The sequence below is a fragment of the Plutella xylostella genome, chromosome 10, assembly GCF_932276165.1.
Source record: "Plutella xylostella chromosome 10, ilPluXylo3.1, whole genome shotgun sequence".
In the NCBI taxonomy this organism is placed as follows: Eukaryota; Metazoa; Arthropoda; class Insecta; order Lepidoptera; family Plutellidae; genus Plutella; species Plutella xylostella.
Genome location: NC_063990.1, coordinates 2082485 through 2110081, shown reverse-complemented (window position 1 = coordinate 2110081; position 27597 = coordinate 2082485). Strand labels below are relative to the sequence as shown.

Genomic DNA, 27597 nt, shown 5'->3' with positions numbered 1-27597 from the left:
AATTACCCCACTTTTGCACTCAACACCTCGCTCTATATGCGTCTAATCTAATACTGTATTAAAATAAGTCATGAATAAACTGATTTGATATGAATAGCATGTGTTTTTAGCAAATTATTCTTATTCCCTAGGTTTAAATAAAACACAATAGTTTTGATTATATAAACATTTTCAAATATTTATTAACCACTTTACATAAAATCATTATAATCAATATGTACATCTTTCGCATAGCTTTAGTTATACACAAAACCATAACATCTCAGTGTGGAGGGCATTCTATTATAATCAGAGATACGATAAAAACAAGCACCAAATACGATATAAAATTTTGCCAAGCTCTCTTATACATAGAAAATGGAAATAATAACATGATAGTGATCATACTTAGCTCGATCTTGGAAACTACGATAACACTTTAGGATGTGCATATCTACTGTGGCTCCTTCCTATGTATAAAAACAAAAACAAAGAAGTGATATTTAAATCTAAAGTAAATAATATAATATGTCGAGGATAAAACTAAATAAAGTGCCTAAGGATATCTAGGTGTTAAAATGAAAAGTCTAGTTATAACAGTGATAGACAGGGTGATGGCTGTAAATATATTTACAAGTTGATAATAAACTCCTCCATTGTTAGTAAGGAACATTAGGCACTATTCTAACTTGTTACAGTAATAAGACTTTCAGGTTGTATGTGTGCCTACTGAATCTAACTTCACGGGGACTACAAAGTCTGAAACAAGACCCCTTCCCCCACTCTCTATTAAGGCACCATAACTATTAACTGAAAAACTTAAATGAATTGTTGTCGTTAACAAATCTCATTATTATACCTACATACTCATACATCCTATGTCACAATGTCCGGACAAGATGCAGGAACTAGATCCTTTCATATAATAGGAGTGTTAATTAAATGCTCCCAAAAGTCAGCCACATGATCTGACGATCAATTGAACCATCAACGTTGGAACAGGTTTTTTAATTTCAACCTCCATTGCTGTTTTCGTATGGGAGGTAAATTATCGGGAGAATTACTTTTACACATTGTATAAAACTGCCACAAGCATGGACATGGTGCAACAGGATGTAACTTAAAAATGCAGAGGAAATAAACGGCTATAGCGATAAATCTATTACTTTTAATATTTCCCTAAATTCTTTTAATAAATAATGTTTCACTTCCGTACGACTATTTTATGTCACCCCTGTTATTGAAGGCTTGTTGTTAACGTAAGAGAGACTTGATTAATTTTCCAATATACAAGTGAAAGATTTGTTCTTTTTGGCGATTAAATTGTGGCATAGAAATTCATGAATTGGCTTAGTTATTGTATGAAAAAATGTAAGATAGGGATTATATGAGTTTATTTAATTGCATCCTAGCTAAAAGGTTCTTCACAAGCGCAACAAAAACTGGGGTGAGATCTTGACTTTTAACGTTACTCTAGGTGCGTTATCACTCGTTAATAATAACTATAATATAGTGATTTCCTTCTTAAGTACAATCCGTTCTACTCCCATCTTTACTATACATTTATGTTACAGTTTTGACAATCTCAATAATATATTACTCATTCCAGGAATAAATTTACAAAGGTGTGGATTGAGATTGAATTAATACTGGATTAATATTTCATTGTGGAAATCAAAATTTTCAACATTTATCTAAATTATTTTTACAAGCTAAAGATTGGAATGTTAAACAAATCTCTAGAAAGAGATTGATTGCTTGGACAATATAAATTAGTATGAAGTATTCATTATTGCTGTTAAGGTTAAGTTAAAATCTCTAGCTATAGAAATTCAGTCGTGGATATCGAACCAAACAAACCAGTATAAGCAGTCCAATTTAGAAGTACCATAAAATATATTGTAAATGTCTTTTTCAATTTCAATTATCTCTCAATTATCCATAGCATCTTTATACAATACATACATACATTTCACATAGAAAACAATACATCATTGACTGATATTACATTTCATTTGCATTTCATACAACCCGTGTAAAGTTTACAGAATATTTATTCAAACTCAACGTATTTCGCCGGAAGTTGTTATCGATTTCAATGTTGGTTCTCTATTGGTTGTTTTCATACAGAGCGGCGAGTGTAGCGATTGGGCGCTCGTGGCGGGGGGCGTGGCTTGCGGCTGGCGGGAGCCAATGGCCGCGCGTGGCTACAGGCAGTAGCCGGGCGGGTTGGCCACTCGTCAGTTGAACAGGTCCGCGGGGAAGCTGTTGACTTCCGCTTGTTCCAGCACGGGCGCGCCGTCCATGTTGTATGACACTCGTATTCTTAGTCTGAGTGGGCTCTGTGGGAAATATTCAAGGGATTTGAGAGAGTCACATGCACCCACGTAAGGCCACCCGCTCACTAGGCAGCCTGGCTGCGCAGCCAGAGTTGCGGCAGCCAGTAAAACATATGATGTTGTATAGACGACCGAATGGCGTAGTGGTGAGTGACCCTGACTACTGAGCCGATGGTCCCGGGTTCGATTCCCGGCTGGGGCAGATATTTGTTTAAACACAGATATTTGATCTCAGGTCTTGGATGTGCCCGTAAAATGGCAATAGGCCCGCCCCCTATTACATTGGGACTAACATTACACTCTGGCGAAAAGTGGGTGCAGCAATGCACCTCTGCCTACCCCGCAATGGAGTACATTAGTACAAGGCGTGAGTGCGTGTGTGTGTTGTATAGGAGCCCGCGCACTAGGCAGCCACGAATTCCCATATATTTTACTGGCTGCCGCAACCTGGCTGCGCAGCCAAGCTGCCTAGTGCGCGGGGGGCCTAAGTCTTATGTTGGTCTTAGTGCTATAGCTTCTTGACATCCTGAAATGCCATAGAAAAATCAATGCTGCATCGGCCGTGCATTTTCGCCATCGACTCAACCGCGTATAACCAATCCTCTTATCGTTTGTCACTGTGGTGAAAGTATACTTGTTACTGGCATCCTAATATATCCTATCCAAAGAATAGGTGATACATCACACGGGCTTCTTTCGTGCATCCCTTTTACCCTGCATAACTAAACGAAACTATATTATACAAGATGTCAATGATACATACCCTGGATGGGTTGGTGATCTTCAGCACCTGCGTGATCTCCGTCTGCGGCGCGAGCACCGTGCCCGACGGCGACATCATGTCCAGCTGGAACGTCTGCAACAGATACACATGGCATTATTGGAGAAGTTAAGCAATAAATAAAAAATACGTTAGAAAACTGCATTAGAGAAGTAAGTAAAACAGATGCACAATGCTTTAGAAAACTATTTTACAGAAGTACAAGTGGTTCGATGAGGAAGGTTGAGGGGGTGGTGGCGCTGTTTGGGAGAGGTTGATGTCCAGATGATAACGGGCATGGATGATGACCATTTCGCTTTCACTTTAGACTAGCCTATTTAGCCTTCGCTGGGGAGAGCGGTTGCCCACTATCTGGCCACTGTCTCCGAAGTGGACGCATTTTATGTGACCATGTAAGTAAATTCTAGTGAAGTCCTCATACCCGCGGCACTGCGCACTGGAACAGGAAGTCGCTGAGCGCCGCGTGCCCGCAGTAGGCGGCGCGCATGGTGAGCTGCACACAGTCGGTGGATAGTTTGTTCACGCCGAGTGTGACGGAGACGCCGTTCGCTTCGAGCGCGCTCACTGTGAGAGTAGCTGTGGATAAAAGATATAATTGTAATTAATGGTAGTTGTAAATCTAAAACGTTATAAATGCGCCGGAGACCACGTAACATAACATTCGTTATGTTACATGGTTTTAGCTCCTCTACGCATTGGCTTTAGGCTGTTTTTAACAGAATGCGGATTCTAATCGCGGGATTGCCCGTTCGGCGGACGATTTGATAAAAGTATTCATTGTAACGCGTGTGTAAATGCGAAATTCATATGCACGGGAAAATGGCGTGCTATCCCGCGTGCGTGATGAAATCCGCATGTTGTTAAAAACAGCCTTAGGAGCGGGAAGAGACGCGTGTGGAAAGTTTGCAACGAAATTGGTGCGCGATATGCCACCTTTTATTCTTTAAAACTAAGTGTCAAGTATAAATAACTAAACCTAACGTACGTTTCTGCGGCGCAGTGTCAGTGAGCAGGTCGCCCACGAGCGTGGGCGCGGGCGCGTTGTTGTTCGCGAGCGACGTGGCCGACAGCGGCGGACTCATGTTGAGTTCTAGACCGCTGAGTAAGTCGAGGATGTCCTGAAAATTGTGAAGAAAGTTTCTGGTTAAAGTGGGGTTAAATTTATAAGTTATTTTTCATATTAGGCCGCGGTGGACTAGGCCAGCAGTGGGGACGTGATTGGTTGTGATGATGATGCTTTTTCGGTTGAAAATAGAGCATAATATAATTCCGCACCCGGATCAATCTCGCTTGCACATAGCGAGTAGTAGAAGAGCAACACGGTTCGTGCATTGCGAACTCTTATCAGACAAGCAATAAAAACTTAAATGTTTCCGCCTTATGTAATATTTGAGCATGTTTTGAGCACTTAACTTTTATTCACAAAATTCGGCGCTGCAATGCTATTCTTATCTATTCTTAAATCTCGCGTAATAGGTAAATGTACAACTCACATTGGTGGTGTTGTTGTTGGTGGGCGCGGGCTTGTGCTCCACGTCCCCGTTCGTCAGTGAATCCGACCCGATTATCAGGTCCAGTAGCGCGTCCTGGAATACAAACATTATTACCATTAATAAAACATTATAATAATATTTATTTTCAGCATCTATTTTAATATTTAAATTTTCCTATAAGTCGTAAACAAGGATAAAATCATACATAAAGACGAATTGTGAACCTCCTCATTTTTTCGAAGTCGGTTAAAAAATGCCATTATCTTCTTGTTTTTGTTATTGCTGGACCTTTCTTCAAAATTCATGTAGCCACTACGCAGGTTCGTTAGCGACGTTGACAAAATTTAACTTGTACCACCAATCACAGCGCCTTAGTGACGTTTATCTACGTCGATAACGAACCCGTGTAGCAGCCCCTGGCGCCTGACGTATTAACTCGCTCAGACTGTGAATCTTTGCAGATCTTTATCGATATCTGAGCGCATTCGCGAGCTAATGCGCTCAGAGTACTATCTTTATCATTCGGTGTATTCATGTTACCTGGTCGGGGCTGGCGGCGGTGGGCTCGTGGTGGGGCGAGGCCGCGGGCGACTCCTCTGCCGCGCTCGCCGGCGCCTCCATGGGCGGCATCCGCTCGAGGAGGGCTGGACGTAAGTGCGCGTAGTTTCTGAGGTCAAAAATCAAAAACAAAAATTTCTTTATTAAGTAAATTGTCTTAATCTATATTAAAGTACATCCCTTTTAAGTTCGCAGAACCTGTATTAGAGATGAACGCTCTTTCCCAATAAGTTAATAAACTAATCTACTTAACAAATCAATTTAATAATTAATTTATTAAACAATAAAAAACTGGCGGAAGAAAGTTATTCTAATATTTCTAATGTTACAAAAGTGAGGTAGATAAGAATCAAACAAGACCGTTCGATCGTATTTGAGCCATGAATGTACAAAGTAACTATCGAGAAGCTCGAGCAATTCTAGTCCGAATGTCATTACCAGTGCAGGTTAGTTCGGCGTAACATGTATTCTTATCTACCGGACGTTGCGACCACATAAACTATTGACTTAGTGAATTTAGGATCAGATTGAAGTATAATTGGACATTAAAACTGGATTCTGATAGACGGCGGTTGCTGGAACATAGTGCCATTACTGTTGGAGAATAGCCAAATGTTTACTATCTGTTTTACTGTAGACGTAAATTTTGTTTATGAATAAAGGATTGAAATTGAAAACAAGAGCGCAGCTTTTAAAAGAATGTGGAAACGCTTACTGTATTGCTTCATTAGTAGCTACAATTTAGCACGTTTGGTAGTTATAAATGTATAACAACTAATAACGCTGTCGGTATGATAAATAGTCCGTCTCCCACCCATCACGATGAATACACAAATAGTCAGATAAACTAGTCACACAATATTAAACATACCTGTACAGTTGTGATAGCTCCACGCCCCTCTGCTGCAGCTCGATGTGAATGTGCGATCCGAATGTGTCGATGATCCCCCGGATTTTACTGAAAATACAACGCACAAATTAGCCAATCATCCGAAGCTGATATGTTGCTCGGGAAGGCATGTAGTGCACCTCTGGTTCTTATGAAAAAAAGTATTTAAAAAGTAGCGATCCGTCAAAAATCTAAGGTTACGGACATGGCTCTTAAAATCTATGAACCGAATTGCTAGTGGGCACTCGGCAAGTCAAATCTAGGAAATGGAAACATAGTGAGTCGTCTTTAAATTACATTAAAAAACGTGGCTAGATGAGGAAGATCGGGGAAATAGTACTGAGGTGCTTCTTCGGAGAAGTGGAAGCTTATGGACTGACGATGATGAAGACATGTATACTAACTCCTGGCTGGGCTGCGTGGTGAAGCGAGTGGAGAGCTTGGCCAGAGACAGGAGAAGGTACTCCTTGCTGGTGATGGACAGCTGCGTGTTCCAGAGCAGCTTCTGGTATATGTCGATGACGTACTCTTCTGAGGGTCGCGTGAAGTCGTCTGGAATTAACACGAAATATACGTGAGCTCATTAAATTCATAATGATTACAGTTCAATAGGACACTACCCAGGATACTAGACCTGTAGATAGTAAGACGGTAGTGGTTGGATGAGGAAGGCCAATGAAAGAGTGTTGTAGTGCTGCTTGGGGAGGCCTTCTGAGTAGCAAGAATTACGGGCTGCTAAAAACAATAAAATACGACTGTAAGATTTACTTTCCTTCGGAGCGATTTCTGAAGGGTCCAGATTCGTAAGTATTACAAAAGTAATAACTATCGGTTTATCAGTAATATTTCTAATTTACTTACCGACTCCTTCGTCGTCGACCATAGAGATGGCGTTGCTGGCTTCAGAGACCAGCAGGTCCCCGTACTCTCCTATTGTCCACGCCGCCACCTGAAAATAATACGTATATTATAAGAGATGCTGTTATCTGGTAGATATCTGTTATATTGTAACCGAATCACAATATTTATCATCGTTCGTCAGATACGAGTAGGTTCAGAGTGTTGCTATAGCGTTTGATATTATTAGAAATATAGAGCAGCAATTTATTGCGATGCAATAGATCTTTGAAACGTTTTTTCTTTCATCTATAACATCATATCTGTATTGTATCTCTCTATGAATGTTTGAATAGGTGTTGACCTGCACTAGCGGCTGTTTATCCGTGGCGTCAGCGTTGACGGCGGCGCGCTCGAGCGCGGTCCACAGCCGCATGGCCGCGTACGCCTGCCGCTCCGCCGCCGCCGCAGAGATGAGTTGTATGGTGCCGAGCTAGTGTGGCGTGAGTACCGCTAGTGTGGCGCGAGTACCGCTAGATGGCGACTCTTCCGCACCTTGTAAATTTGTGTTTAATCGACATTCCGCTAGATGGCGACTCTCCCGAGCCATTCGCGTTTACTCCCCACTACTCGAATGGTGTTAAACTAGCTATACACTTTTCTACCTTGTCAAGCTACCTACCTTCTTGACCCACCATCACCATGTTTGATTGTATGAATAGTTAGTAGACACTCACCTGCACTAGTGGCTGTTTATCCGTGGTATCAGCGTTGACGGCGGCGCGCTCGAGGGCGGTCCACAGCCGCATGGCCGCGTACGCCTGCCGCTCCGCCGCCGCCGCAGAGATGAGTTGTATGATGGCGAGCTAGTGTGCCGTGAGTACCGCTAGATGGCGACTTTCCCGCGCTATGTAAATTTGCGTTTAAGCGACATTCCGCTAGATGGCGACTCTACCGAGCCATTCGCGTTTACTCCCTCTACTCGAACGGTGCAATAACTCGAATAAAATCAGCTGCATATGTGGATATACCCTTTTTTACCGCGTTTAGTCACCACTCCGCTAGATGGCGACTATCCAAAGCCATTCGCATTTACTTCTCTCTACTCGAATGGTGTTAAACTAGCTATACACTTTTCTACCTTGTCAAACTACCTACCTACTCAACCCACCATCTATGTTTGAATAGGTCATAGACACTCACCTGCACTAGTGGTTGTTTATCCGTGGCATCAGCATTGACGGCGGCGCGTTCGAGCGCGGTCCACAGTCTCATGGCGGCGTACGCCTGCCGCTCCGCCGACGCCGCCGAGATCAGCTGTTTGATGCGGAGCGGGAGCGGGAGAGTCGCCATATTAATTCGCATTTACTCACTCTCCCGAGCCATTTGTGTTTACTCTCTCTACTCGAACGTTGTCAAAACTCGTAGAATCAGCTGCATAAAACTGTTTTAACCAGCATGCGGATTTCATAGCGCACGTGGGATAGCACGCCATTTTCCCGCGTCTGGCGTGCATATTCCACGAGTTACGATCAAATCCGCATAGTAGCTACACACTTTTCTACCTTGTCAAGCTACCTACCTACTTAACACACCATCAATATTTAATTGAATTACTAGGTTATAGACACTCACCTGCACTAGTGGCTGTTTATCCGTGGCATCAGCGTTGACGGCGGCGCGCTCGAGGGCGGTCCACAGTCTCATGGCCGCGTACGCCTGCCGCTCCGCCGACGCCGCAGAGATGAGTTGTATGGTGCTGGAGACCGTGTCGTCGCGGAGGTAGTTGCCGGCCTGGGGGTGAGATAGAATAAACTTAATTTGTACACCAATTTTTTATATATTAATAAGTTGTAACTTAATTAGAGTACAAAAGGCGGTCTTATCACTAAAAGCGATCTCTTCCAGACAACCTTTGGATGGAGGCAATAAGATATTAAGAGATAGTTAGAGATGTTAGTTAAAATGTGGATAGGGAAGGATATTTGGATATATCTCGTGTATTTCTTCACAGCACTTTCTTGGATTTTGTACTCTCTGTGCTGGACAGATCTACCCAAGATCGGAAAACCGTATATAGGAGGCGACGGTTTCACGAGTGGAAAACACGCAACCCCAACTGTCCAACCCAGCGTAAGAGACGCCGTCCAGCCGACTCTGTTGGGAAAGGAGGTATAAAAAGTGTTCGAGCACGCCGTCTTGAACTATCAACACTTGTCTAGTTACCTTGAGGAACACCTGGACATATCAACACTTGTCTAGTTACCTTGAGGAACACCTGGAACAGCGTGTCCAGATGGCACTTGTCCGTGGGCGCGTGCCGCTCGGCCGCCAGCACGATGGCGCTGGAGCACGCCGTCTTGAACTCGGCCTCGGAGCGCTCGAGGAACTGAAGCAGCTCGCGCATCATCGCCACCATGTTTGAGGAGTTTACTAGGGCGAAGGACAGCTCCATGGCGCGCCGGCGGATGGAGACGTCTGGGTCCTGGGGGGATAGGGATAGTGGAATAGGGCTTCACAGCAAACAAAATAACTATCACCAATGTAAGGCCAGTGATGATGTAATTAAAAAGAAATACACCAACCGAGATGACGATCGGTAAGTAATCTTACATAACCCAATCAAAGATTTAAAAAAAATATGAAAATCAACGAATAATTAATTACGGCTTCAATTTTCATAAACATAGGTAAAATAACACTGTAGGTCCTGTAGCCGTAGCATGGTAAGAGACATGTTAAAAAAATATGTCGGTCTAACTCACATCACGCAACTTCAAATGCGAACACAAAGTATAACTTTTACTACGTTATCGTCCCGTGCTTAGTCGTGCTACGTAACTGTGTTGAGAAATCAGTCGTATTATACCATTTATATAGATAGATGACTTTTAAATAAAAAACTCACCTTTAAACACTCCAAAATCGTAGTCCTATGCCTCTGCACGGCCGACGTGTCCACATACACCGTCCGCAACAGCGTATTCAGCGCCACATATCTTATATTCTTGTCATTATTCAACAGGAACCGTCCCAGTATGTTGATGGCCAACACTCTGAGACTGCTCTCAGACTTGATGTCCATGATGGATAGTACAGTCTCGTAGAGAATGGTGTTGCCCACGTTTTTGCTGGTCTCCGTGTTGGTGGCGACTTGTGCTAGGATGTCGTTCATGGCTTCTGACGCTTCGGCGTCGTTCTTCCCTAGTATTCGGAGTAGCCGGAGGATTTTCACCTACGGATTACATAATGAAGGTTTTAATATTTAACTTTGAGTTATAAAAGAGTTCGGGCTCTGATAAGGATATGCTGCTAGCGTCATAAGTATGCATTGGGTTACAGCTAAATTCCATTGAAATTTGTTTTAAGAGTGTAGGCTTAAGATTGATGTTTATAATAGGCAGTATTGGTTAGTTTCTCACCTGTAGGAATGGATCTGACACGCCGCTGACATCGTGCTCGGGGGAATACCCGGCCAGGATCAGGTTCTTCAATATCCTCACCAGGTTTGGAACAATCTAGAAACAATATAAACTCTTATGTTAATGAGAGAAACATCTCTGTAAACACTTATACAACAAAAGTCGATAAGAAAAAGCAAAGAAATTAAAGATGGAGGATAGAAACATGTTCAGGCGGGAATCAGCCAAACAAATCAGAAACAAACAATACTTTTCCAGTAGTATAGTAAATACATCAAACATACATATAAATAACTGATATAAAAATACATTAAATTCATACCTAAAATGTCCCCTATCTAATCTTTAAACAATAGTCGTGAAATTATTTGCACAAGTGAAAGTTCTTAACACACAACAGTTGATAAACTAAACCCCAAATTAGTCACAAGGTGGTGTGTTCTACTTCAATCGTGACGTAACTCAAATTATTCATTTTAGTACAGTAAATAAGAAGATAAACAGAAGATAGATTGATGAGTGTCGGACGAATGAAATAAATTAATTCATCAAAATGTGTAATGTAGGTCTATTGAATTACTTATTAAAATAATATGATTCATAAGAAATAAACTTTACATTTCTGTCACCATTTAAACAAGTAAGTACAATTATACCTTTGCTACCAGGCTTTACAGAGACAAGCAACATTTAATACATTAAAATGAATACATTGCCATAACAAACAGAATTTGAAAGTATAATCAGGTGTACCCGCATATTGGATACCACTATATTTTTTTCATATTGTATAATATTTTATTTTTTTTATTATTGATTTTATACCTTATAAATTTAAGGTATATACCGTGTGGCATATCTCAGCATTATATCGTTAGTAATACTGGTTATACACGCTGATTATACATGAAGTGAACTGTAAAGCCTCGGGAAACAATCGAATACAATAACCACACAGAAACGTGACAATCATGCTAGAAGCACTGACTGTTGACTTGTTTATTATTTCCATTATTTTTTATCAACTACTTAATTATTATACCAAAATTTATTTTTCTAGATATCTCGAAATACTATGAATACAAGTATAGGTAAAGCACAATCTTTTGACTGGCATCGAATCGTAGATATAAGTACATATATTTTTTCAATTGAAACAGCCTCATCCATCGTCGATCGATGGCTGTTGTAAACGTATCCCGAAATAACAATCACATATCGCATGTATTTTAAAATATTATTTATCTCATGATATAAGCGGTCTACAGTCAGTACTTTACATCGAGTGCGTGGAACAGTGTGTTTACCTCGCGCTGCCCGCTCTCCTACAGGACAATACAAACACACATTAGAGACAAAACTTCACTAAATGAGACATACACTTCACACACTGTGTTGCTTCTTATTTTAATTCATGTTTTTGCAAACTATATCTAGATGGTAGGATTATTCTATTTATGGATGATCATAATAAAACATTTTTGATTAATAGTAAGTACTAAACGTAACCTAACACCGTGTAAATCTGTGTGAATGTTTCTTTATTTAATTTCACACATTCCCGTGTTTACGTTTATGTTATGTAAACACAGATTATTTTAATAGACCCCAGTCCATAAGTTATTTGTGTGAAATCCAAACCTCCATGTCCATTTAAGTTTTTTTTATTGTGAAAAACCATCATCATCATATAACATGAAAATCACTGAGCCACAACAGTGTTTTTGTTCACATTGCTATCGCTCAATGAAATTATAAAGCTTCTCCGAAAATAATTACATCGTGTTTTTACTTGAGCTAAATACGTAAGAAGCGGTTTACTATGTACAGTAAACGAGAGCAATTTTAAAACCTGTTTATCGGCTTCTAGCGATTAGTTTCACCACATTTTGATGTCAAATAATGTAGAGTACAACTTTATCAATCTATCCGTATGATGATGCAATATTTACCACGTAAAAAACAATTATTAGTATTGGTTATAATTTACCTGTAAAGGCAAATGTGTCATCAATTAAGTCCATTGACTCTTAAGATTACAAAAGAAACAAACGATACACAATCTATTTCTTTCTAATCCGCACGTGACGTCTACAGACAGACTGACAAAACTACAGCTATCTCTTTCTAACTCACTAAGTAGGGCAATGTTTTGTCTCACCTTTTTGAAGTGGTTGAGTGTGTCCGGGCTGTTTTCGCACATCTCCGTGATAAGCGTAACGCCCGTGATAAGAACGCCTGTGGATGTTGACATTACTGTTAGAATGTAGCGGTCGAGATGTTGATACAAGTGAGATAACATCTGTGGGATGGGCTTATAAAATGTGAAGATAAAAAAATATGTATGACATCATTAAGTTTGGGATCTACGGTGTTTCTGAATAAACCTTCTGAGTACTAATATAATGAGAGAGGCTGTGAATATGGCCTGTGTTAATTCTGTTTTTCTGCGTCGAATAAGTATTTTCTCTAATACACATACAACCAGTAAATAATCCACTGCAGTACATGGGCCTGCTCGAGAAGACTGGAGGTGTATCGCCATAATCTCCACGCTTGCCATATGGGTACACTGTAGCAGTTACACACTTTTTTCTATTTAATCGTCGCGATAGCACTATTCTATTATTCTTCTTCTTAGCTATTTTCAACCTCAAAGGTGTAGGCCTCCTTCAGTCTATGCCATTCATTACAATTTTGGCCTAACTCAATCCATTCGCTACCAGATGTTCTCCTTATATCGTCGAGCCATAGCATTTGCGGTCGTTCACGATACTATTACCCAACTAAATAAAATAAAACCCAACTCACCATGATTCTTCTCAGTCAGCAAACTCCTCGTAGCCGGCAGAAACATCTCCATCAAATCCGGCACCCGTCTTATAATCCTGAAGGCGCACAGTGCAGCCTTCTTCTTGATATACGCGTTAGGGGACTTGATCAGTCTCTCGACTTCTGAGGCCAGGTCTCGCGCCATTTCTGGTGAAGCTATCGCCCCGAGCGTGCAGAGGGCTAGGCCGACGACGAATTGTGTGTTGCTGTTTAGATCGCTGTGAGGAGAAGGGTAAAGGTTTAGAGAGAGGTAGATGGATAAAGGTTCAAGGTTTATTCAAAAGGGTGACGCTGTATGTATATGGATTCTGAAGTTTTCATTTCAAAGTACACTTGTAACATTTGGGTAAAAGAGTGAACCAAAGACAATGTCTATTTCCTTGTAGCCTAGAGAAAGCATTGTATTGTTTCGGTATGCTGTTTTGTACGCTTCCGCTTCCACTCTCTCGAACACAGCCTTCGCTGTGTTTACCGGACAATAAATTTATTTGCCTACCATACCATATTCGCCTACGAATTTCTGTGTTTGTGGCTTTGCTTTGTAGCTGCGAAACAGCCGAGTGAAAAGCTTATAACTAAATGGCCAAAGTCTCATTGTCATCGTGTTTTCACTTCAGTCAGGAAAATTTTAATGCAACAAAAGTTATATTTTGCCTGAAAATAGTTTAGTATTCATACAGCACACTACCATGGCAGTGTCACAAAACACAGATGTATACAGAGCACTTTAGACAAGTTACCTAATTATTATTTCGGAGATAACACAGCAGTGTGTGAGTGGATATCAGATAATTTATGTAAAACATGCGCTCTTCGTATGCAGACGCTTCTGACTTTTTTGTGAATGTTTATCTAGACTTTTCAAGTAACGATGAACAAATTCCTAATTACCTCCTAGGAAATGTTTTAAAATAATATTAAAATTTCCCTCATACGAAAAGCTTGAGGACCAGACAGTGAATAAACCTGTTCCAAGTCGCAATGTACCATACTTATTAGAATTAGCAGATCAACTCTCTAACTAGGTGCCCCATATAGGGGACCCGCGTGCACGGTAGGAATATCTAGGGCAGAGTAATGATTGTATACATACAGTATTGTATATGGACAAGCTGAGATAGCCTTTTTAATTTCTTATTATAACCATGCATTTAATAATACTGACCCGTTCGTGCTTACGTTTTCAAAGCAAACATAATATGTACTTGCAGTAGGATCTTTACAACATTAACACATACATAAGGGGTCTTAAATCGCTACTGTGATATACTTTTAGGACTACAAAATAACTTGTATTTTCAGGTCATTCATTTTGGAAATACTTAGGGCTAGAATTACAGCACTTATAAGACTTCCAGGTAACATCGGAGATTATACGCCTTATGTAACTCTGCATTCCATACTCAATGGGGGCTAACGCGTGTGAATTTTCCGCTAGGGGCGCTGGTGTTGACTGAGGTTAAGTGACATTTTACTTTTCATATAATTTGTTTGGCGGGCTTCGTGATAAATTATATTTTCGTTCATTTCCCTGTTGAAAAGTGATCTCTTCGCGAAATTATCGCAAATATGGATTATTTATCGATGAATGTGCAGTTGCGCATGCTTTGAAAGCTGAATTAAGGAAAAGAGGCGCATAAATAAGCGGTCTCAAAGAGCAGCTAATTCAGAGGTTAGTTTGTTTACTGTTTACAAACTTATTTTTTACGAAATGTATGCTTGTTTGCTTAGATAACAGCTATGTTTTTTCTTTTTACAGACACCAAGACTATGACCGTAACAGTAACTTGGTTGGAAACGTAGAGGACAGCATCATACAACAAAATGATTCAGTGTATACTGTTGAGTGGCCTTCAGAAACTTTGTATAGCAGTGTGAACACTAAAAATGAAACTCCAGGATCTAGATATTGTGACCAATGAGTAACTACTTTGGAATTTATGCACAGTGTACGGTGGCCTGCGCCTAAAAGTATACAGGCGGAGTTTTTAAAATAGCGATCCCTGATGATGAAGGGACCAGCTACATATGTTATAAATCCAGGGACGTGTTGTGTGTGATGTGTGTAGCAGTGGTGTTTATGTGGATGTGCTTGAGCAGCATGTGAGCTTGAGATCGCTATTTTTAAATCTCCGCCTGTATACTTTTAGGCGCAGGCCACCGTACATACCATCGCTCTTACGGTGAATGCAAACATCGTGATAAAACCTGCATATCTAGATTTTCGAACCCACAAACCTGCAGAGGACCAGCGTGGTAGGAAATGGTCCAAGCTTAGGAGTGGAGTTTAGACCTTAAGGCGATATGCACAAAGGCTCCATTCGAGTGAGCTAGGTGCAGGTACTGACACCCTCACAAATAATAGAATACTTAGTATACTATACTACCATTATTTAGTTTCAACTAACAACTCAACCAGCATTCATTGTGTGGATTACTAATGTGTTATATTTTTTGTATAGCAGTGTGTTTAAACGGAAAGGATAAATAAAAGTTAAATCAGTGTGTAACTCTTTTATTTTTATTGTATTTATTAAATGCCTAATCCTTATTTACATTATGTTCTTTCTGAAATTGGTTATAATGATTTTCACAAACACGAGATTGTCGGATAATAATTATTTCACAAGCCACTGTTTTAGAACAGTTTTATCACTTGGTAACATATGTCCTTCTTTTCTTTCCGAACATAACGCATCTGCACAACATTGCGGGATAGTAACTCGATATGATGATAGTTATTTTATTATGAATAAGCTTATAAGATTCAAGATTTTAAAACTTTATTTCGCGCCAATTTGATGAAGTCGCCTTTGATAAGTTTGACAGCTATGGTACCTCTTTACCTCAGTCGACAGTGGCGCCAACTGGTGAGCAAAAAAACGGTAGTCCCCATTGATTTACGTTGATTGGTACAGAACACATGGTATGATGCTTACGGATTTTATGTCACACCGACTCACACCTATGTATGTCTATCTATTTAGGGTTTTATTGTATCATTATATTACTTATAGGATACAATAAAACCGTACAGAAATTTAGTGAATTAGAGAAAGAAATTAATACAATATGTAGTTAGTATACGATTGTGCTATTTATTTTCTTTTCATATTTGAAAAACTGTTTCTGTTTGTGTGCAATAAAGAGTATTTTATCTTTATTAATTTTGTGGTAATTTTTTAGTAGAAATCTGTCGAGAAAGAACCCGTACCAACTCATGCATTGTTTACACGATTCGCCACACGTCATCATGGCTAATGGACATACACAGCCACGCGGGTTTCGTTTTCATTAGCAGCGGTGTAACATCACATTGGGACACGCGATCCACTGCGGTTTTATACTGGCGCGTTCTATGCCAATTACCCTTTCTGATTTAGTGTTAATTTAAACATTTACCGCGCTTTTACACATTATTAACATTATGACTAGGATAATTTGGGATGTTGGCAATGTTTTGCTAATGAAACGAATTTCAACCATGTGAAAAGGTTTGCGCTACTTTACTTTTAACGGCAGACCTTCGATAAAGCACAAGGAATATAAGTACTTTTCTCGCCGCCAGGAGACGCGAGCGCCGCGCCGAGCCCCGAGCCGCGCACACCAATACATTCATTCGCAGATTTTTCTGCGGAGTTGTCGCCACCGAAAAATCCAGCAGATGGGCCTAAAATGCTTTTAGCATTAAGTCCACCTAGTTGTAAATTATTACGATTGTAAATTGTGCAATAAAGTATAAATAAATAAATAAAAGTATAACTCACTTCTTCAAACAATTCGTAATAAGCAGGTGCACATCCTGTCGCTCATCTAACAGCAGCATGGCGCCCAGGTAGCCGACTCGCTTGTCGGTGAAGCGCGGGCTGGCTATCAGCTTGAGACACTCGAGCTGACCGAAGTGCGCCGGGTAGCCCAGCATGTGGATGTAGAGAAGCTTGGCTATGTTGCGGCATCTGTGGAGGGGAGGTAGGGTTAGATTTGTGGCGGTGGAGATAATTTATAGTGGGTATAGACGATTAGGTGAGCGGACAGCTGCTGTCGTTAAAGTATGCAACTTCGTGCTCGATCTAAATCACGGATGGCTTACCTATGGTGGGTGGTGGGCCATATAAGTTATTTGTTTTTGCGGTTGGTGAATGGCAGAAGAGGTGATATGGTACAGTTCTCCCATATTAATAATGCGCATGCAAATCTTCGCAAACTGTCGTATTCCCGGAAACACCCGAATCAGTGCCTTAAACAAAGCACTTGCATTTTGATCCTTGCTCGAAAGAAATAGTAGTCAATATCATGTGACACATAATCGAAAACAATTTGGGCGGTCGGTGGCTGTCACCGATCAGTCAAGGGTCTCAAGGTCAAGATCAATATTACTTTTGTGGAATTATAAAGAGCTGCAATTACACATCGTTCTTGTTATTTTTTTCAAATGTGAATTTAATTTCAACTTTAATTATTTTTGACGATGCCATATTATGAGGCACATTTAAGAATAAAATATGCGTCACATTGATAGACTTCACTTTGCCAATAAAGCCACACCCAAAAGACCAAGTTTGTAATTGTAATATTATTGTGAATGATCAGCGCTGTAAATACTTTTGAACTGAGATTTTAATGTAAACATTTTTATTAATGTGAAATAATCAGTGCTGTAAATTCTTTTGAACTGAGATTTCAATTTTTTTATATAAACCTGTGTTTGAAATCCATTTCTCCTTATAATATAAGTAACCTTGTGTTATTCAAACCTTCTTTCATCCATCTTTACATCAGCTTCAGTAAGACACTTGAAAAGTACCTACTATAACATTTTCGAAGTAAATTTTAATATTATGGAATATTATGAATTATCGAATCAAATTTCGTTACTGATAAATCAATTATCTCTTTTAGCACCAATTACATAATTCTCTTAAATTTTCATGAAGAAAATGCACTTAACCACTCTAAATAAATAATAGTTTTCTAACGCTCGGGAATACGACCGTTGCCGAACAATGACGAAGATTTCTATGTGCATTATCAATTTTGGGGAACTGTACCTTAGGCATTTTCGTCAGTATGTATCATCAAATTATACTGTAAGCAAAATTAAAGTAAGCTCTTTATTTTGCAGCTTTACCTAACACAAATCTCACCGTATCAGTATTACCTACGGTGAAAATCTACAAAAGGATTAATTACGTACAGATTTAGCTCTATTCAAAGGGACGATAAGGTGGGAAGGGCTTCTTGTATTATAATAAAACCTAACAAAGGAGCAAACGGAGCGTGGCGCGGCGTGGGTGTCCCTATTCCTACATTGTCCTGAAACTTTCATAGGTACGTTCTAATATAAGTTCAGAAGCCGAAAATAGTTTCACTCTAAATGGCAATGGTATATTTGGTCTGGGAATTTGCATATTGAAGATAGATAATTAATATGATAAACACACTCAATTATGGCCTCGCAAGACTTTATAGGCCCTAGAGGAAACATAACCTCATTACATAATGTTTTCGCCGTCGATTTTCATATCTGCTGCGCTGTATACTGTGATACCCAATGATACATTCACTCTCATCTTGTATGCCCAAGAAATTATTGATTTACATAGCCTCATATTATAATTTTGTACCTAGCCTGTTCTCTAAAATCTCATTAATTTATTATATCAACCATAGGATGTGCAAAACTTTGATAAGAGATCTGCATAAATTGCATAATATCTAGATGAAAGTGCGTATTAAAGCCTAGTTGTTGTAATTTATGACCAGACTAAGTTCACGGCCATCATAGCTATTATTAAACCAAACAACGGACATTGGGTCGGCTGCAAAACAATGGTGAATCAGCTGACGAGTGATGCGTAACAATTGACTATCAACTCTATAGATTCGACAATACGAATGCTTGTTCAATGGTGCGTGAAGGAAATCTTTTATTATGTATACGGTGCAGCGTCAATTTTGTGATATTGCAATGATATTTTATCCCATGAAAGTATTAAATTACTCGTGTATCGAATAGATTTTTTAAATTATATATAGATCAAATAACTTTAGTTTATTAAAGTAGGTATAGCGATCGGATAACCTGGAATACCAAATAAATGTTTCATAGAAAGATCCTAAGAACCTTTACTCTAATGGTTAATCTAGTATTTACAAGTTTTATAAGACATTCATAACAACATAAGTATCGACTGCGGGCGTTTCAATGCATACTAAATTACTCAGGTATGAAATAGATTTTGTGAACCCATACCGCCAGGAGAAAAAAAATTAAATAGGGCTTCTCCTTAAGATTTGAATAAATCATTTTATCAGTCAAATTACCTAATGGTAACATATTCAATACTCGTACTCGTGTTGTTATGACATTCTTACATAAATGTATGTTCGTATGTAAACACTGATTACATTGTGACGAATATGCAAAAAGAGGCTAGACATGCTCATGTCATCATTTTATATCCTACATAAAAATGACTAAATTCAATAACATGCCCATTCCCTTTATGTTACGTAAATAAAATAAGTAGGTGGTTACTATACTTAATGGAACTAGTAACATAGGTACTACGAGTACTAGTACTATTATTTACTTATACGCATAACATAATACACTTTTCCTTATAAATATTATGTAGGTAATAATAAATTACAATAGGTTTTACGTTAAACCTCGTTAGGTAATCTGTCAGGCAACCGCAAAACCACCGATACTAATACGCATCATAGAATTTTCAGCATATCAGCTAATACTGATAGAAAAGGGCCATTGCCATCGGTTCATACGTTACACGTACCGCCAATCATGTTAATCTAATGACATATAGGTTTTAGCGCCCATACTGGTTGCTGTACCGAAGGTCCTGGGTTCGATATTGGGCAAACATTTGCTTTAAAACAGATATTTGGTCGCGGGTCTTGGTTGCTAACTGTCTTGAATATTGTGATAACCATCCTCCCAAGCGTGGAGATTTCGAGAATAACCGCCTAGTCTTGAGGAGGTTTATATATCCTGTCGCCGGCTATTATGGCCTGTGCGTATGCATATGCAGGCTTTGCTCTCAGTCAGTACTTAGCTGCGTGGGCGCTAAACGGAACCCACCCACGGGCCTGGCGGGTTACTCTATACTGACGAAAAACGAACGAACGAGAGCTGTGGTGCAATCGGCATGTTTAATACAACAAGATAGAATCGTAACTCGCGCAGAAGCGCTCCGAAACTTAGTTTTTACTCTTAGAGAGTGACCCCGTCTTGGTTCATTATGATTATAAATGGGTGGGTGTTAGCAAATCTGACTTGTACTCTTATTGAAAAGTTCTACACAAAGACCACTCTGGTGAATTTTTCGTTGAAGTTGCGAAATTATTATTTGATGTCTGGGCCCATTTCCAATATTTTGTTCAAAGGAAAATGTTTCGCGGCGCTCTACTTCGGATGAACCTATTGTCATTTACAAAGGCTTGCGATAACATCAGCGTACAAAGAAAGATGCTTAGGTATGTACTTTGTATTAAAGTAAGAATATTTCGTTTAATTAAATGTATGGCAAGAAATGGATCTTTATGATGTGAGCTTACAACGCAGGTTTAGGAAAAGCTCTGGAAAAGTTGATACAAATTTGATTTAGATTTTCCAGCGAAATCAGCCTCCCAAAAATAATGGCGGGTACTCAAATACAAAATCATATTTTTAGCAACAAGATCATAATTATAATAGCGGCTTCCCCTTAAGTAGCATATTGCGCAACTCAAGTTGGCAATGGAGATTTAACAGAAACTCTTCGGGGACCCATTATGACTTGGAGAGCCGCGTTGAGTCATCTAGATGTTTTAATAACAATACCTTAGTATGTACTGTGAAGTTAAGGGCAAGTTTTTGCCACCAACGGTTTTTATTTCGGCGACAACTTTATTAACACAATGGAGTCAAGGCTATCCTAAATAAATATTTGTTTCGCCTACATTCTTATTATGGCGTAGTCAAGAAGGTGAGATTCGTATCTTGTATTATACTTCAAGTTGTCCGTTGATTTACGGATGCTTATCACGCGAAAATGGCACAGTACGGTTGAATTTAAGTTAACAAGACTAATGCTTCCGTTTCTATAAAAACTTGAAGAAAATTATATGAATGATATATGGGAAAGGAGGAGATTTAGGATCAGTGGTACAGTCAGTTTCATTAGTAGATATATTTACTTACCTTCATTTTTGTACCTTTGTCACACTAACACCATTCAAACATCGACTGTTTTATTACGAGTTTGACAAGGTACAAAAGCTTGAATGTAGCAAACTTCAGAAGAGCTAGCACGGGACGCTATTACGTCGCGCTCGCTCTTGAGGCTGCGCGATGTCAGTTAGCGCGATGCAAAACTTTTGTCATGTCTTAAATGCGCCCCGTGCTAGCCTTTCAGAAGCTGGACGGAAGCTACCGTGGCACTCACCTCCAAACGCTGTCCTCCTCGCGGAAGGTAGACCGTATGTACGCACACTCCTTGTTGACCACACTCCTCTCCTCCGCCGCAGTCCGTGCCGCCCGGATCTGCCGGATCAGGTCGCGCAGCCGCGTCGGCGTCGGCATCCGCACTGAAACCGGCGCTACTGTTTACGGGACGACACACGACACAGAAAGCGATCATCAGTGCGGTTTACAGGTGCTGCTTAGAGTAGGATGTGCTGGTTAGAAGGGTTTGGGTGGAAGGTGGAACCTTTGAGGTTAAAAAGCTGAAGAGGGGAGGTCTGGAGGTGTCATGTGACTGAACAAGAGGTGCTGGTGGTTGAAAGACTAACTTTTCAACTCCAAAGGTTTCATCTTTTTAAAGGAGTGGGTTAATCGAAAAGTAGTACAGTTACCTAATTGGTTATTCTATTGAACTTCGGCAAAGCTGCTGTTATGACAAGCAAGGATTAACAACTAATAGTTTTTGGGTTGAATAGTATAATAAAAAGGCTCAAGATTAGGTAAAGACGTGACGAAATGTTTAGATTACGTGTTAGTTATAAGTATATAAAACGTAGCATGTAAAGGTCGTTTACACACAGTTTGGACTTATTTATTTACGGTTGGGTTACATAAATTGTTTCTTTACATAAACAGGCTCTAGTCTTATTTTATTACACAGTGAAAATACTTGTGTGGGATCATTGTTCCATTACATATTATAATAGAATTTATCCTGTGGCAAATGCTATTTATTGTTATTAGGTGTGGAAGAGAAATAAGTTTATAATTCTGTGTGTTTATACCTGTTATGTGTAGGAATACAATACTTTTTTTTTTTCTAAATGAAACTTATTTACTGAAGTCGGCCATAAGGGACTTATTCAGCTTTACCCTAACTGTGGGGGAGGCGCCGATAGGCGCCTTCACCCAGGCGATAGGCGCCTTCACCCAGGAATACAATACAAAAACAACATAAAGGTATGGCATTTTATTACTATGGGTAGTGCTGATCAAAAAGTTGGAAAACAAGGCAGTGCAAGTAAATAATTTAATTAGAATGCTTATCTCTGTTCTGCTGTGCAATTTATCAACCATAGAATATAATGCATACCATTTTAATACCTGCTATAATTTACTTAACTAAAGGATTTGTAGGTTGGACACATAAAGTAGAACTTACCTCTTTCTATCGCCTCATTTACCACTTGTTTGATGGTGGCAATGTTGAAAGCCGGGTTGAACCTGGAAGAAACAGCAACATTCAATTTTCAACTCTCTGTTTCCTTCACAAGCTCCACATTACTCAGTACTTTATCAAAAGGTGTTAATCAAACATCAATATACCCTTTGCTTGGAACTTAATCTTATTCCAACAAGCTAAGATCCAGTTTGCTTTAGCAGAGGATTCTTTTCAAACTGATACAATGATAATAAAATTAGGGTGAAAGCAGTTTGGAATATTGTGTACAGTATAGTGTCAATATTAAGGTTACAACAGGAGTAAATTGGCTATAAGGGCGCCTTCAAATTAGTCGCTAAGTGTCGCGCGACTGCAGAGCTGCTGCAGCCGCGCTGCTGTCTAAATTCCATATAAATTATTAACGCGCGACTGCAGCGCTGCTGCGGCGCTGCAGTCGCGCATCTTTTAAATTACAAAATTTATATGGGTTTTGTAATTTAAAATTTATATGTCGCGCGACACTTAGCGACTAATTTGAAGGCGCCCTAAGGTTGCTAAATTATGTCAATTGGAGTCAACCATATTTCAATAAGGCAGACTGAGAAATATGGAAATGTATCTTTGATTGTTTCCAAGGAGTACAATATGGACCTCTAAGAAGAATTAATGAATAATGGCACTTTCTACCATAAATCAAAACACACCTTGTAGGTTCTACTAAATATTTATAAGCAAATTAAGGAACAAAACAAAAACTAATATTATTGTGTATGTTGTCTAAATTTAAATAATAATAATTATTTTTTAATCTCGCTCACTCTCATTCATAGTGTCTGAAAGAAATATGGTGAAAATAAAGACTCTGTACTGTAGTGTATGTAACAGGTGACGAATTCATGGTAAAATATCACTAACATCAACAGCATGATCAGCGGAATGATTGTGTCCTATCAGATGAGCGAGATGTTTCTGGGAGGTAGATAATACATGGAAAAGTTGTACACAATGTCTACAACTAGTACCTATTAATAAATTGTGTAATGTAATCAGTGCTAGGTGCAAACTTAGCTATATTGGTTTAGTCTAGTTGAAACTGCACTGACACAGGAATTTGTAAGGGTATCATGATTAAAAACTTGTATGATCAACAAATTATAGTGTATCTAATGAAATTTGTTTTCCTATGTTTTTCCCATACCAACAATGAGTATTATGTAAATTCCATTCACATGGATAGGTATGGGTGTAGATCATCAGAAAGATAAAACAATTAGTTTCAGTGTAAAGATATGAAATAAATTACCCGGACTCCGAGCCGTTCATCTTGTCCACTTGATACAAAAGTTTATATTTGAAATATCACTCTTTTAGTAGACGAAATTCCACGTAGCAGGTGATAATGTTTCCTCAGGGCAGGTGCGATTTGGGGGGTGGAGAAATAACAAAATAAAACAAACACAGGATGCACTGATATCACAAGATTGATCTTATGATCATAACGAAAAGTTTAACACAAGATTTACACGTTATTTGTCAGGCTACACAGCATTTTGTCTCATCACAACCCGTAGAAATGCAAGAGAGAAATCGCATGCCACCTTTGACCAGTTTCGGTCATATTTTCACATGAAATTCAGATCTAACTATGGCATTTGCAGTATCTTATCTTGCTTGATCTATCACAGAGAGGAAATATCAAATAATTAAGTTTTATCACAGTTTACTCTAAAATGAACGGCAATCGCCAGCTGACATTTCCCTGCCTTTTGTACAAATTCAACATGGCCGACATGACTCGGCGTGACGTTCGCTCGATTTGCGAACAACATGATGTATTTTTATGAATAAATCTTATAATTAGCCAAAAATAGTAATGCCACATGCATTTTAAATTACTGTAATATTTAATTAAATTATATATTTATCATAAGCCTTGTATGTAATGGATAATAATTAATAAGTATAGTTATTGACTTCCACTTTGGAAAACTCATGAAAACTGTGGAAATTCTACTTCTACTATCGTGAAACGGGGCCGTTGAAATTTTGTTTTCCACCGATTTTTTACTGTACTCTATCAATAGCAAAAGACTACATGTATTTTATATTTTAAATGTTTCAGCAAAGCTACCTCTTGTAGTTAATTCCTGCAGTCCTTATCATTCTAGATATCATCTCTATCAACATTGTATTCTTGGTGTATATTCGAATAGCTCAGTTCTACCACCTCCTTACCTTCTATTCTGTTCTGGAGGTAGAACGCTCCAATCGACTTCATACATTGGATACGCCATGACGAATTAAGTAAAGATGCACTTCACAAATAAATGCACAGTAAACAATTCAAAACATTTCACACATGGCACATTATCCAAGCGCCGTGCAAACTAAACTGTTATCACAGGTGTTTATCAGCTGCAGGTACCCCTCAAATACATCCGAACCGTAAATTATCTGTTATCAATTGTACACTTATCACTAAATAAGGACGGCAACACACACAGGTTTAGCTCTTCTAGCATATTTTATTTTTATAACAGTGTATATTACAATAGGTTGAGTCAAGTATTATCTTAATGGAGATGTTGGCGTGGTTATTATTCATTGTTCGTCGCGGTGAGGTCACGCGCGGGGTGTTATAAGTTGTCCTGGCGGTTGCGCGGCGGTCTGTCCGCCATGTTTCGCTTGATGCAGTCGACGAGCCACCGGATGCCCTCGTCCACTCCGTCTCTGCAAATATTTGCGACTAATAAATGTTAATGACGTGTCAAGTTTAAATACAACGCACGGAAAATACAATAGCAAATTTAAGTGCCTAGAACATTAGTGTAGGTGTTAAATACTGTTTTAGAATTACGTTAGAACCTTGTCTCAGTAAATAGTTTTATTATGTATTGCATTGCACTCAGTTAATTATTAATGTGCTTTGTTTATATTCAAATTAATATGATTCATATTAATATTATGTAGTTAAATGATTAACTAATTGTGAACAGAATTTCAAATAAGTGATTTTAAAGCTAAGAAGGTAGCCTTCAAGGACAGCTTTATTTAATGTATGACGGTCAATAAATTTTCCTTAGGTACTGTAAAATAAATAGGAACGTTTTGACAAAGTACACCACTCTTTAGTCATAGTCATTACATGTCGAGGGCTAGGGCTGGGCAGACTGGGCTAACGCGACGCCAGCTGCCACCCCACATAATACATCTAATAGTAACAGCATGATTTTATGAAATGAAACCAGTCAGTATCTAAAATTCTTCATAATTCCATACAAAATAACATTTACCCAGTTAATGCTGAGGTGGCCATCAGCATAATATCCCTGGCGCCTATAAGGTGAGCGTTCTGATTGAATATCGGCTTCACTGTGTGAACGCCCATACAGTCTGGAATGTCTTGTTTGTTTGCTAGCACCAGCAGCGGGACACCCGTCAGATGTTCCGAAGCTATCATTCTGTCTGAAAAATTATTTAGGACAAAGATAGTGTTTGCACAAATATGTTGGTTTGTAGGTACTATTAGTTTAAGCCTATGCTATACTTTTACCCCCTTATTCATTGAAAAGTTACAGTACATTTTATCTATTGGAACTGTTTGTCCCTCTCAACAACAATTTGTTTTTTGACAGAGAGCGACAAAACAGATTAGCTAAAACATCCTATAACTTTTTTATAAATAAGGGATAAGGGGGTTAGTTTTTAGCCTTGTTTAGATCATTATTGAAGTAAATCCTCAAAACCAGATAAACATACACATAAATTCATCAATAGGAAACCAATGCCAAGGATGACTGCTTGAATTATTTTATTCATTTAATTATACTTAATGGTTTTTTTATAATACATATAAAGTCCATACCATGCATAAACACTCACACTCATACATAGTGCAATGTGAAGCTGCAATAACTTTACCTCTATGGATTGCATATTTTACCAGATGCTTACCAAAAGTTTCTTTTGATTCTGATATTCTGTCTCTGTCTGATGAATCCACTATGTAGATCACACCATGACATTCAGCATAGTACTGTAAAAATATTCAGGATAAAACAATCTAATGTATAAGGAAGAAGTTGTACAAAAAGGAACATAAACCACTGGATATCAAGCTAATATTAGAAGTGCAAAGAAACATTAACATGATATCTCATTTCTGCTTATAATATAACAGTATTTTCTCTGCCTGCCTTTCCTCTAATAAGAAATGGTAAATACTGGTATTTGATAACATTAAAGTGATAGATGTTATAGTGAGTGCAAAAAATGTATTATAAGTCTAACATAGTTACTTACTTTATCCCAGAGAGATTGCAACTCCAGCTGCCCTCCTAGATCCCAGAAGTTCAACTGTACACCATTGACATCTATTTTGCCTATGTTCAGTCCAACTGTGGTTGTTATCCTATTGGGGTTCATAGCTTTGTATTTCTTTGTAAACTTTGTTTTACAAGCTTCCAAGTAAGTCTGAAATAAGAGTTAAAATTATTAAGAGAGATTTGTGTAAGTACTAAGTTATTAACACTGTAGCTAAAGTGTACAATAGTATTTACCGTTTTGCCTGCATTATCTAAACCTAGAATTAGGACACAGAATTCGTCTTTCTGCACAAGGTATTTGTAAAATCCATGCAATAGTGTATACATTTTTCATTCCTTCATTAAAACAAAAGCAATTGAATTAAAATGTAAATAAACGAAACGAAATCGCAGCTGCAAAAGTTTAGTTGAGTTGTCAAAATTTCACAGATTAACAGATTATACGATAGGACTCATGTCATGTGTCATATGCGTTATTATTCTGAGATCAAAAAGTTATTATTCTGAAGAAGTAAG

The 27597-nt window shown here is 38.8% G+C and overlaps 2 protein-coding genes across 5 annotated transcripts; both read right to left on the bottom strand.

The window, feature by feature from the left end:
- Window positions 1-151: 151 nt before the first annotated feature.
- Window positions 152-25201, bottom strand: LOC105394302 (AP-1 complex subunit gamma-1). Of its 4 annotated transcripts, none has more exons than XM_038117489.2 (19): window positions 24992-25201; window positions 22757-22818; window positions 21578-21734; window positions 16898-17086; window positions 13110-13348; window positions 12460-12536; window positions 10299-10394; window positions 9785-10111; window positions 9143-9361; window positions 8512-8670; window positions 6901-6988; window positions 6444-6591; window positions 6022-6108; window positions 5133-5259; window positions 4593-4685; window positions 4085-4217; window positions 3521-3675; window positions 3082-3174; window positions 152-2321 (listed from the first exon to the last, which is right to left on the bottom strand). In XM_038117489.2, exons 1-19 carry the CDS (start codon window positions 25048-25050, stop codon window positions 2220-2222), a joined length of 2610 nt encoding a protein of 869 aa, XP_037973417.2. In that variant the 5' UTR covers window positions 25051-25201; the 3' UTR covers window positions 152-2219. The 4 variants fall into 4 exon arrangements, with proteins under 4 accessions (XP_037973417.2, XP_037973418.2, XP_037973419.2 ...); XM_038117490.2 differs by having other exon boundaries at window positions 21578-21719; XM_038117491.2 differs by lacking the exon at window positions 24992-25201 and adding an exon at window positions 24060-24551.
- A 60-nt stretch (window positions 25202-25261) lies between these two features.
- On the bottom strand, window positions 25262-27449 carry LOC105390230 (ADP-ribosylation factor-related protein 1). Its single transcript, XM_038117493.2, has 5 exons — window positions 27316-27449; window positions 27059-27229; window positions 26711-26792; window positions 26050-26221; window positions 25262-25486 (listed from the first exon to the last, which is right to left on the bottom strand). The coding sequence occupies exons 1-5, from the start codon at window positions 27406-27408 to the stop codon at window positions 25393-25395; spliced, it is 612 nt and encodes a 203-aa protein (XP_037973421.1). The 5' UTR covers window positions 27409-27449; the 3' UTR covers window positions 25262-25392.
- Between the last annotated feature and the right edge of the window lie 148 nt (window positions 27450-27597).

Excerpts from the sequence above, each read along its gene's own strand:
- LOC105390230 (XM_038117493.2), bottom strand. The coding sequence starts at position 27,408 with ATGTATACACTATTGCATGGATTTTACAAATACCTTGTGCAGAAAGAC. Across the intron at positions 27,230-27,315 it reads TAGATAATGCAGGCAAAACG|ACTTACTTGGAAGCTTGTAA; the intron begins GTAAATACTATT and ends CTCTTATTTCAG. Across the intron at positions 26,793-27,058 it reads TGCAATCTCTCTGGGATAAA|TACTATGCTGAATGTCATGG; the intron begins GTAAGTAACTAT and ends ATATTTTTACAG.
- LOC105394302 (XM_038117489.2), bottom strand. The coding sequence starts at position 25,050 with ATGGCGTATCCAATGTATGAAGTCGATTGGAGCGTTCTACCTCCAGAA. Across the intron at positions 6,989-8,511 it reads ATAAACAGCCACTAGTGCAG|GTGGCGGCGTGGACAATAGG; the intron begins GTGAGTGTCTAT and ends TATTATTTTCAG. Across the intron at positions 5,260-6,021 it reads GAGCTATCACAACTGTACAG|AAACTACGCGCACTTACGTC; the intron begins GTATGTTTAATA and ends TTTTGACCTCAG.